General features: G+C 42.0%; 1 protein-coding gene and 2 non-coding genes across 4 annotated transcripts in view; 1 reads left to right on the forward strand and 2 right to left on the reverse strand.

The window, feature by feature from the left end:
• The first annotated feature begins 83 nt into the window (after window positions 1–83).
• Window positions 84–12224, forward strand: part of dapk2b (death associated protein kinase 2b) — a 38919-nt gene continuing 26778 nt past the window's right edge. The window contains exons 1-3 of one of the 2 annotated variants that reach the window (XM_088996222.1): window positions 84–209; window positions 559–688; window positions 10695–10916. In XM_088996222.1, coding sequence (XP_088852348.1) covers window positions 612–688; window positions 10695–10916 — 299 coding nt within the window. In that variant the 5' untranslated portion in view covers window positions 84–209; window positions 559–611. The remainder of the gene's footprint in view (window positions 210–558; window positions 689–10694; window positions 10917–12224) is intronic. The other variant, XM_088996223.1, reaches the window with a different exon arrangement.
• On the reverse strand, window positions 11727–11799 carry trnar-acg (transfer RNA arginine (anticodon ACG)). The gene has a single exon. It is a non-coding gene; the product is annotated as a tRNA-Arg (tRNA).
• Window positions 11906–11977, reverse strand: trnah-gug (transfer RNA histidin (anticodon GUG)). The gene has a single exon. It is a non-coding gene; the product is annotated as a tRNA-His (tRNA).

Consider the following 12224-nt stretch of genomic DNA (forward strand, 5'->3'; position numbering starts at 1 on the left):
TGTTAATGAATAAAATTCCAATGACTGATTGTGTTGTAAGTTGCTGCGACAATACGTTTCCTATCATGGTACTTTTCATAAGAGGAAGCATCAGTGGGAGGGACTTGGAGTAACACAAAAGTGTGATGTTACTGGCATGGCGTGACACAAGATAGACAACACAACAGGCTGAGTGAAGACAGCGGAGCAACCTCGGGATCTCATACAAGGTACTTCAATAAATACATTGTCAGCATTCCCAGTACTAACAGTACGCGATTGCCCTAGATCTATAAAGCAAATATTGTCATAACAGTGAGCAGAACTCTTTGGCTAACCTGCCCCAATTATCCCCAAAGCTCCTTTTATTCCTCATAATCCTACTACATTCCGAGCCTCTGAAAAAACATTCCGCTGATGCTGCTCGGCATTTTGGTGAATTACATGCTCAATTATTTATTCCAAGATGTAGTAAGATTGGGTCCTGTTCTGAGATGGAATGCTTCTTGTAGCAAGCTGGGACATGCACAGTTAAGAGACTAACAGCAGTCACTCCTTGGTGTATGTTTGCGTGTGCAGAAAAGTGGATTTGGTGGCGCGCACATACTGTGTGGAAGAGACCATCCATATCAATGAGGACACCTGGCATGGCGCTTTTCAAGCAGCAGGCTGTGGAGGACTTCTATGACATCGGGGAGGAATTGGGGAGGTGAGTGCACTCAGCGTCTTTAAATGCAGTCAGTCACACTTTAGGAAGTGTGCGTGTGTGTGCACGTGTTTGTGTCTATCTGTCGGTGAGAGTGTATTTGACTTTGTGTGTCTGTTTAACTTACATGCTTAGTTTCAGAAATCATAAATCGAGAGATTTTCGTTCTTGCGTGTTAACATAATGTAAGCATTACAAAAGTGTAAATTACAAGTAAATAAAACACAAAAATGCTTTCATTGTTTATTTATACATTCAATTAGTATAAAAAATATATTTGTTTTTTTACATTTTCTTTCACCTTACAAATGAATTGTCTGTATTGTGTCAATAGTTGCTTTAGAAAGTGAGTATTTTGTGTATTGCGGTCAAAATCGGGAGTCTCCCGACCAAATAGTGAGACTGAAAATGTATGGTTTAATTCTAACTCATTCACCACGAGACGTGCAAAAATGTGTACACTCCAATGCCAGGGTTTTTGTCATTGTCACTTGAATTCCAGGACTGACAGATTGAGTTTGAGGACTACATAAACATTCAATACAACATTAGAAACCTTAGACTCTCTTCTTTCATCAGAAAAAAAGTTAATTCATCAGAAAAATATTGATTCCTAAATTATATCGGTCTGGAGTTATATGAGGTTGAAATGAGGACGGCTGTCCAAAATATAATGCAATCCATACATACATACATGCTAGTTTATATAGCGCTTTGGATGGAAATGGAAATGCTGCCCCCTTGTAGAAAGGAAAAAAAAAATGTTGCCAGAGGCCAAGGCCAGTGTTTTATCGGCACCCAAACAAGAAAGAACAAAATCCGAATAAATTTGGGACTTCCGCTCTACGTCATATTTTCAATTCCCGAATAAATTCATGAATATCAGTGAATGAGTTAAATGCATTGTTCACTCTGCGTGTGTGTGTGTGTGTGTGTGTGTGTGTGTGTGTGTGTGTGTATGCGCACGTTTGTGAAAAAATGTGTGAAAGAGTGACAATGCCATGTGTGTTGGTAAGTGTGCATACAAGCATGCATGTGAAAGAGTGAGAATGCGCGTGTGTGTGTGTGTGTGTGTGTGTGTGTGTGTGTGTGTGTGTGTGTGTGTGTGTGTGTGTGTGTGTGTGTGTGTGTGTGTGTGTGTGTGTGTGTGTGTGTGTGTGTGTGTGTGTGTGTGTGTGTGTGTGTGTGTGTGCGTATGACCGTAAGAAAGCAACCCTATAAAACTTGGGAGTGTTTCCCGTGTTTGAGTGAAAGCAGGTCTTAAGGGCAAAAAGCTCAACAAGTTACGATTTGATGAGCCGCCTCATGTGAACGAGCCCCACCTGAGGGTGGAGGATCCTCGTGTTGAATGAGACTTGGACAGATCCACTCCACCAGACTAGAATTAGCGGACGAGGAGAAAGTTGGCAGCGCCCAGTCCCATGTGAAGAACCTACGAGTCCATTTAGCGCTGACAGAAATCTTCGCTGCTGACAGATTGACTGGGAGGGAGAGGAAAAGCCTGTTAACATTTCACAAGTAGTCCAAATGTTCCTCTTGGCCCATGTTTGCTGTTTGTAACTGGCAGTGGTGTGTGAATATATAGTAAGAAAGCAGGATACAGACGCTCCCCTACTTACGAACATTCCAGTTACGAACAGCGATACATATGTTTGTTAAAGTCATTATAAGCGCCTTGCATGCTGGGTCCGTGAGGACAGTAATTTCATCTGTGCTGTATGTCATGCATATTAGCATATTTGACAATAAAGCTGACTTTGACTTTGAATTTGACATATGAACATTTTTGTAGTCACATTATCTCCAGTTGTACATGTACATGTCTTTAGAGAGCATGTATTTTATTTAATGTTTATTTTTCAGGACAAACGCTACAGGTTACTTATACAAGCCTTAAACGTACTTATATAAGCCTGAAACATATTTATATACACCTTAAACACACATTCCATACAAAATATAGCACCAAATCAATTTACAAACAAATTCAACTTACAAATGATCGGAACATATCTCGCTCGTAAATTCGGGAGTGTCTGTACTTGATTTGAGCCCAATGCCGGTGTGCCTGTATACCCCTAGATTCTTGCATTGCTTTTGAGGGAATTGTGGGCTTGAATGTCAATGGAGTCGAGTTTTGAAGTTCCGCTGGAAAGTGTTGTTTTGTATCTTTGGAGATTAGGTGATTGTCTGCGGATTTGTCTGCGGATTTGTATTTAATTGTTGGTATGTGGTTTTTTTTCTGATCAAGTTTTAGAATAGGTGTAGGCTTCAATTTACTGAGATAGTCACATACTTGAGAATTATCGTTACAAGGATTTACAAGTATTTTCAAGTATTTAGCATAATAATTGAGCAATACAGATGCTCTGCAACTTACGAACATTCGAGTTACGAATAACGGTTCATATGAACATATTTGCGGGTACAGTGTGTCAAAAAATGTTCGGACAGAGATGCTGTAAGTTAGATTGAGTATTTTTCCAGCCGAGCTCGCTTGTGATTGGCTGCGTACTGTGCTTCACGCACACACCTGCACACAAGACACATTAGAGGTGTCTAGGGCTGGACACCAAGGCTGACCAATCAGTGCTAAAGTGCTAAAGTGTTGCCAGCAGGTTCAAGCCCCAATCCGCCGAGCTCGCTTACGATTGGCTGCGTAGAGTATGTGGGCGGGGTTTAAATTCCTCTTCCCAGTTGACGCTCCAGGTGGACGCGATGCATAACAAAAATGAATGGTTGCTGACACGTAATTCAGTAATTACTGAAGACCCAAGGATAGATGTTGTCGTACTACAGTAGGTGTGAATTTATTTTACGACTGTTAGAGCGTCTGTGTTTTATACTTCCCTGTTCAGTGTTTGACTTAAACCTACATTCCAAACACAATATAGTACTGGAGCAACTTATGAACAAATTCACCTTACGAACGACCGCTTGGAACATATCTTGTTCGTAAGGTGGGGAGCGTCTGTACACTCCAAAATGTGTTCAAAGTGGAAAAAAATGGACTATGTTTGTCCACAATAGGCAATATATATTTTTTTGTCGAGTATTTTCAGTATGTTGATATGCTAACACACAGGATGTGCGTTGTGTCCTTACTTTCGTTTCCAACAGAACGTATTGCCACATCATCAGGAGAGCAACATGTTTTGATGTGGACAAAAATATTGGGACAGAGGGTAACTAATGTTGGGGGGTTGGGGAACAATTGTAAATCCGCCTGAAGGGAGTGGAAAGACAAGAGCGTCTTGTGACATATTATTAGTTATAACAATTGATGATGTATTCTGTATTTATTATAGGAACAGAATTTTGGCAATCATTTTATTTCCATACAGCTCTTGTATTCGGTCTCATGGTTTTCTGCAGGATTCCGTCATGTTGTGGCCGCTATCAACAAAGTGGTTTCACTGAGAGCTCGTTGACGCATTGTAACAAAACAAACGTGTCTGAGCACTTGATGACATTTCACTCACGGCGTGGGTCCTGACCAAATGAAACAAGGCCAATGTGTGTAAATTGCAGCCAAGGGAAATGTTTTCAGTCTTCGAGAAGTCTTAGCGGACGTTTGAGGCTGGGGGAGCATTGGTTATGTTGACGTTGGTGGTGTGACTGGAAAATTGTAAAATAGAAAAAGGGGTTCACACAAGACACAAAGGGGTCTTCCATAGCACGTAGTCAGTTCAGGAGCCATTCCTGCCGCATGAGGAATGTGTTTACAATTGAGGGAACTTCTCGTTGACCTTTTGCTCATTCCAGAGTTCAAGTCCAATGGAGGTCCTCCCATTACTGTCAGTTGAATCTGACAAAGACACACCCTCCCCCCGGCAAGCTGCTTTTGTGATCTCTTCCTCAAGCCAAACCATTTAAGGTGCCTAATGTGCATCTCTGACAATACAATACAATACAATACAATACAATACAATACAATACAATACAATACAATACAATACATATTGATTTATATAGCACTTTAGCAACAGCGGAAGCTGTAACAAAGCGCTTAACACGGACCGCTATCATATCCAGGAAATAAAGTAGTCACAATGATAGTAGAAAACACTAGGGAGTAAAACCAAGATCCAGACTGAATCATGCAGAGTCAAATGCAAAAAAAGAGTACTAGTGAGTTTTGAGGCAGGTTTTAAAGATGGGCCGCGAGGGGGCTTGCCGAATGTTCAGTGGCAGGTCATTCCAGAGTGTGGGACCAGCAACGGAAAAGGCTTGATCCCCTCTGAGCCTCCGTTTAGATTTTGACACATCTAATAATGTCTGGTCAGCAGACCTGAGGCATCGGGAAGGTGTGTAGGGGTGGATGAGCTCAGAGAGGAAAGGAGGAGGGAGGCCATTTAAAAGCTTCAAAGACAAATAATAAGATATTGAAAATGTAAAATGTACAGGGATGAATGTGAAGAGATACCAGAGTAGGAGTTAAGTGCTCCCTCTTACAAGTACCAGTCAAGAGATGAGCAGCAGCATTCTGGACCAGCTGGAGACCCTTCATGGAGGATTGGTTGACTCCAAAGTAAAGCGCATTACAGTAATCGAGCCGAGATGTGACAAAGACATGAATTACTGCTTCAAGGTGCTCATGAGAAAGTAGAGGTTTTATTTGAGCCAGCTGCCTAAGATGAAAGAAACTGGATTTAACAACAGCAACAATTTGTCACTCAAGTTTAAAGTCACTGTGCAGTGTAAGCCCCAAATTTGAGACTGTTGACTTCAGATAAGGAGCCAGGAGGCCCAAGTCTACAGGATGTGATGTCCATGGGCCCCTGGGACCAAACAGGATCACTTCTGTCTTCTTTTCATTGAAGTTCAAGTTTTGTGCCATCCAGGTTTTGAGTTCCTCCAGGTAGGATAAAAGTGGCCTTAACGAAAAAGTTTCAAAGCCACGCAATCATATGACACGAGTTTGTCATCATGAATTATTTTCAGGAAATAATCATTTTACAAAGTTGAGGCAAAAAAAATCACCTTCGAATTAATAATGCATTTTAAATTGCGTCTTGGTTTAATTCATGAGGAACCAAATTTAAATAGCACCCAAAAGACTATTTGCAGCATGTTATTTTTTTCCCCTCCCCAAAACCATAAAATGTTTCTGACTTGACATATATTATAGATGTAAGAAATCTCAGACGAAACTCCAGTTTATTTTACAAAATTGAACAATTGAAACATTATCAAATAATAAAACCGAGATAATGACGATCATAGTAAGACAAATAAGAACCAAGCTCAAGTCATACTACCATTTATGAGAAATGTAATAATGACGGGTTTATTTTGATCGTTCGCCCTTGGTTCATTGCTTCTACGGGTGTACGGGTGAGCAGCGGCAGCCACCATTATCCTAAGCCTATCAACTATCAAAGCAATGACTAAAAACTCCAAAACCTTCATGGCGGAGTCACGCTCACTGAAAATGTGAGCCCGGCCGTCTTTCATCATCCACTCATCATTGACTCATCCAGTTTGCAACTCGGTTCATTCACTTATGCATATGTAGCCCCCCTCCCTCCCCCACGCGCGATGTTACTGGCCTCAGAAATGTGTCAAACTATTTGGCCGGCGCCACTTGTCCACACATATCCCCGACCTTGGCTGAGGATAATGACCTTCAGCTGTTGGATTTGGCAAATACAAGCGGTGTGATGCGCCTTTCTGTCCGGCGGCACCGAGCTTAAGGCTAAAATGTCCGTCACACCCTGTCCATTGCGGAATACCGCATGCGCTCCTGTTTTCCTTCTCTTGCTGTACACTTCACTGTACCCGATGACATGATTCACATTTCGGGCCATCACCAAGATAGAAGAACTTGCACCTTGTAGTTGTAACACACACGGCACATGACCATTGCTTCCCCCCCCGGCAATTTTATAACATGTATGATCGTGTCTTTGATTAGAACGGGGTTAACTTATCACTGGGGTCTCAAGGGTAGGTGGGCGGAGGGAGGTCCCGTGAACAGAACAAGCAGAGGGAGTATACCGGAATTCACACTCTTTCATCAGTCTCCTCTCACACTTAGGAGAAAAGTTGTTATTGTCGACTGGATTCTACACCCTGTCCTCTTCCTCAGTTCCTCCATCCGATCGTGCAATCTTGCGACAACATGTTTTTCTTGACTGCACCTGCACTAAAGTTAACATTCACAAAGTGACCAACCTGTAGAAATTCACTTCCTGAACAATTTATCTGAATTGTAATTTTTTTCAGTTTACAAGCGTTACACAGTGCAGTAATCCCTTGCTACTTCGCGGTTCGATTATTGCCGCCCTTGTTGCATCGATGACACATCATTTTTTTAATCCGAAAAAAACAACCAAAAAAGTCCGCAAATGGCAGCAAAAGTCACTACAGTAAAGTACTGTAAAACAACAGCGGCTCACAAAGAGCAGCATACATAATTCATTAGACCTACTGTTGTTATTTTTAAAATTATTCGTCCATTTCGAGTCATTGCTGTGCTGTAAATTCACAAAACCAAAAACATCGGGAAATAAGTTGACGATTATTGTAAACAAAATTGTCATCATTTTGCTTACTGTACATTAAACGTCTTGACTTTGTTTACATTCATGTGATGCCGCGAGGTCAACTCGCGTTTTTCTTTTTTCATTTGTTTTCATACTGACTCGGGCCGAAGCTGATTGGCCGAGAGACGACACTACTGGACAGCATTCGACCTACCTGAATGCTTCTCCCTCCTCCTGTTCTCGCATCACGTTAGTTCAGGTTACGTACTGTCCATATTCTTGTATTTTCATTCGTACTTAATACGCTCCCACGGCAATGGGTCCAAAACGCCCCATGCCTTCAAAATTATCCAGCGAACCCAAAAAGAAGAGGAAAATGATGACAGTGAGTGAAAAGTAAAAGTAAAATGACTTGACAAACTGAGGGAAGGCGAAAGTTATGCCGCTGTTGCACGCCATGACAACGACAATGAATCTTTGGTGCGTTTCATAATGTACATCCCGTATGTTGATAGTAGACTGTTTACTTTAGTGCATTAGAGTATTGTACTGTACTACAAATATTTACTGTGCTTCTTTATGCATGTCATGCACTGTGTTCCACTAAATATGGCCTTCTGAATATTTTTGTACTTATACACATGTGAATCCTTGTAAGATTCACACACACCCATGTATTATTAAATAAAGGTAGAAGACAAAAAAATTCACAGAAAGGCATGATCACGCACCAAACTCAGTGCAGACATTCTTCTCTGTGGCGGTGAAGAGATGACAGGTGCAGAGCATGTTATTCTTAGCTTGGCAGATAACAGTGGACACAGGGACGTTGAGGCACTCTGGTATCATGGACAATTTAAATACAGTATGTCGAAGGCCTTGTTATTCTACCTTTGTTTTCATATTGGCAGCACTCTTGTAGCAAGGAATCAACAATAGGAAATTGTTCCTTTTTTTTGCCATGTCACTCGTTGCTAGGCGGAATTTGTGGTGATTTGTCCTCATCTTCCCATAGGCAACTGGATAAAAAGTGATCTGTTATCACAAATGATGGATAACATTTTGTAGATGTGGTCAATGGCTCATTCATTGAAGTCATATCTAAACAGCACTGACACAATAACAACAAGATCAGCAAGACAAGGGATGGCCCTTGGTCATCCCTGGGCATCAAGTAGCTCTGCCTCTCTAAAGGAACGTAAATGATCTTCGGTTTATGACCCTAACCATTGCCCCACATAAAAAAAGACAGAGAGACAACATGCTGGATATTAAAACTTGGATGGAATGTGACCTACGGGTTTGATAAGAAACATGGATCATAGAATGGATCATGAAGTCACCATTCCCGCTCTGTTGTGAATTCTTGAGGGTACGAATGGTTAGATGCTTGGCAGGACGTTAGCTCAAGTAGGTGGACAGAATCTTGGCCTTCTCTTGCGGCTTCAAGTAATTGTTCTCAAACGGGAAGTTATGGATCATACCACAATATTTCATTCAGAACTTCCTTCCACACGCAGCTATATCCTGTTGAGGTTTGAGGATTGCATTAGCGGGTTCCGCTGGTAAAAATGTTTTTTTTTTTTATTTATGTGGAGGAGGGGGGCATTTGTTGTTACCTGGGCCTTCAGTATGACACCATGACCACGCTGAATCTCTTTAACTACTCGCAAGATGCCAAGGAAAGTGATGTCACAATGGTTAAAATCCAGGCGAAAAAATACAGGCGAAAAAATAGCCTTTTCCTTCTCCATACCTTTGTTTCAAGTCTTTTAACTCATTCACTGCCAGACAATGTGTCTTTTACTGAGAGAGTTGGTTGTTCTGTAGCCACAAAGGGACGTATGTCTTCTTGTGCCGGTCCCAAGCCCGGATAAATACAGAGGGTCGTGTCAGGAAGGACATCCGACGTAAAAGCTTGGCCAAAACAAACATGCGGATCAAACCTCTCAAGATGTAGGACACTGATTTGCTGTGGCGACCCCTTGAAGGGAAAAGCCGATAGGAAAAGAAGAAGAAGACTGCCAGAAAATGTGCAAAAAGGGCACTCCAATGCCATGGTTGTTATAATTTTCAATCAAATTAGAGGGCCTACAGAATATTGAGTTTTAGGACTACATAAAAAAAATATTTAGTGTAAGAAATCTGAGACTTTCATCTTTCATTCAGTTCAGTTATATGGGTCTGGAGTTATCTGAGCTTGAAATGGGGGCGCCTGTACAAAATACAATACATATTGATTTATATAGTGCTTTAACAACCGCTGGAGCTGTAACAAAGCGCTAAAATGGACAGAAGGCAAATGCTGCCCCCTCGTGGGAGGGGAAAACATTGCCATAGGTCTGACCAGCACTTTATCAGCCAACCAAAAAAACCAAAACCTGAACAAATTCGGGATTGGTGCTGCACGTCATTCAAATCCCAAATAAATTTGGGAATGCAGTAAATGAGTTAAACGTAATTTTTTTAACTCTGTCATGGAACCCTATATTTCGTTATGATTAAATGGTTCAAATGTTTTTCAAGTCTTCTGCTCATTTGTTTCAGACATTGTCAATGTCATTTTCTTTTTGTCATTTTGTTTCACTACTTTTGGTATCTCTGCTTTGCTGAATTGTATGCACCTTTACTTGTGAGCTAAGTTCTTCAATCAGAGGACTGAAAAGTGCTAATGTAATCCAGGTGCATCACGACTCATTTGTGTAGATTGGCTTGATATGGCAACACATAGAGACTAAATTCCGATTACCCCCCCCCCCTCCCCAAAAAAAACAAAAAAAAACAAAAAAAAACAAGACACTCACATAAAGCGAGATTTTGGAAAATGGAATGCGGTGAGTCAGTTCAACGTGCGTTTGGCTGAGGAGTCAATGGTGCGAGGCTACCATCTGTGGGATTATGACTGAACGCCTTTAAGTCAGAATCCCGCCTAGACACGCCGATACCGTGGCGCCAGGGCCTTACGGCTGGCCAAGTTTAGCGGCGGGGGAGGTCCCCCCGTCGCGCGGAACGCCGCTCGACACTGGGCCAGGGTGCGCCCGGATGATGGGTGCACCCTCTCCAGTTACCTACACCGTATGCGTATCCAAGACTCGGTGCTAAATGACCTGCAAACGACCTGATTCTGGGTCAGGGTGTCGTAAGTAGCAGAGCAGCTCGATCGCTGTGATCTGTTGAAAGTCATCCCCGGCACTCAATGCTGCGATCTATTGAAAGTCATCCCTCGATCCAAACTTCGTTGAGATGACACTATACTATTTGGCTACCGATTCAGGCAAAAGGCGACCCTTGAGATACACACTTCTGAACTTACAAATTTGCTCAAATAGCCTTTAATTGTGTTTTTTTAAGACCCCATCATGAATAACTGATTATATTAATTCAGGTTAAAATCCTGATCCTGTTTGAGTCCTCACAATAAGAAAATCCTAACATCCGATCAATGATGAGCCCGCATAGCTGGACGGTGATTTCAAACACCAGCAAAGACGGCCATAACGGTCATTGTTTTGTTTCCGCAGTGGTCAGTTTGCAGTGGTCAAGCGTTGCACGGAGAAGAGCACGGGCATGGAGTACGCCGCCAAGTTTGTTAAGAAACGCCATAGTCGGGCAAGCAGACGCGGTGTGCGGCGCGAGGAGATCGAGAGGGAGGTGGACATTCTGCAGCAACTCCAGCACCCCAATGTGGTGGCCCTTCACGACGTCTACGAGAATCGTACGGATGTGGTGCTTGTCCTTGAGCTGTGAGTCAACAACACAACAACCCAACTGCAATTACTTTCTTGGGCTATTTCAGATCAGAATCAGAATCAGAATCAGAATCAGAATCAGAATACCTTTATTCGTCCCACAATGGGGAAATTTGCAGTCCGCAGCAGAAATTGAAAAATGACGACATCTGAATTAAAGTTATTTGGGACATATGCCTTTATTAGTCTCACAGTGGAGAAATTTACATTTCATTTCATTCATTTACATTCAACATTGGTTACAATGGAATGGATTTTTTTCCGTGATGGAAAGGAAAGAGTCTCAATTAAAAAAATTGGGGTAACAAGGGAGGGAGTCACAGGCTGGATGGCAATGTCAAAAAAGGTTTTGTAATTTGATGTATTCGATTTCACCCCCAATTCATCTTTTTTTTGCGAGATCAAAACATTTGAAAAAGGTAGAAAACTTCAAATGCGGCCACAACGGCTTTGATGCCACGTGCAAAAATGTTTTCTTTTAAAACTTCATACTCGCAAGCCAGGAGTCCAACCTAAAATCTACTGATCAGGAGTCAGACACATTTTCTATTGCGACACTATCCTGTAAGAAACAGGCGAACATATCTTTGTGGTCCTCACGTAAGTCACATAAGCAATTGTATGAATTTAGGATGCCCTTTGGATTCAAATCAGGGTTGCTGGAGCCACAACACAGAGTACTAACCACTATACGATCACAGCCTGACAGAGTATGAATCATTAATTTATGCTTTAATTTTTCCAGTGGAGCAATGTCCACAACAACTTTGGAGCCAATTGCAAAAACACATGTCAAACTTCATGCGAGCTAGCCAGGAGTCGAACCTAGAATCTCCTGATCCGTAGTCAGACGCGTTATCCATTGCGCCACTAGCCCCACTATAAAGTGTATATTATCTCTTTGTAGTCCTGTCCTCAGGAATCTTTGGGTCCTCAACCATGTCAAAAGACAAAATTGATAAATTTAGGATGCACACCGGAGATGCTGTGACCCGGATTCGAACCGGGGTTGCTGCGGCCACAACACAGAGTACTCACCACTATACGATCACAGCCTGACAGAGTATGAATCATCAATTTATGCCTCAATTTTACCAGTGGAGCAATGTTCACAACAACTTTGGAGCCAATTGCAAAAACACATGTCAAACTTCCTGCGAGCTAGGCAGGAGTCTAACCTAGAATCTCCTGATCCATAGCAAGGCGCGTTATCCATTGCGCCACTAGCCCCACTACGACCTGTATATTATCTCTTTGTGGTCCTGTCCTCAGGAATCTTTGGATCCTCAATCATGTCAAAAG

This window comes from Hippocampus bargibanti, linkage group LG05 (assembly GCF_051943395.1).
Source record: "Hippocampus bargibanti isolate YZ-2025 linkage group LG05, ASM5194339v1, whole genome shotgun sequence".
Classification (NCBI taxonomy): domain Eukaryota; kingdom Metazoa; phylum Chordata; class Actinopteri; order Syngnathiformes; family Syngnathidae; genus Hippocampus; species Hippocampus bargibanti.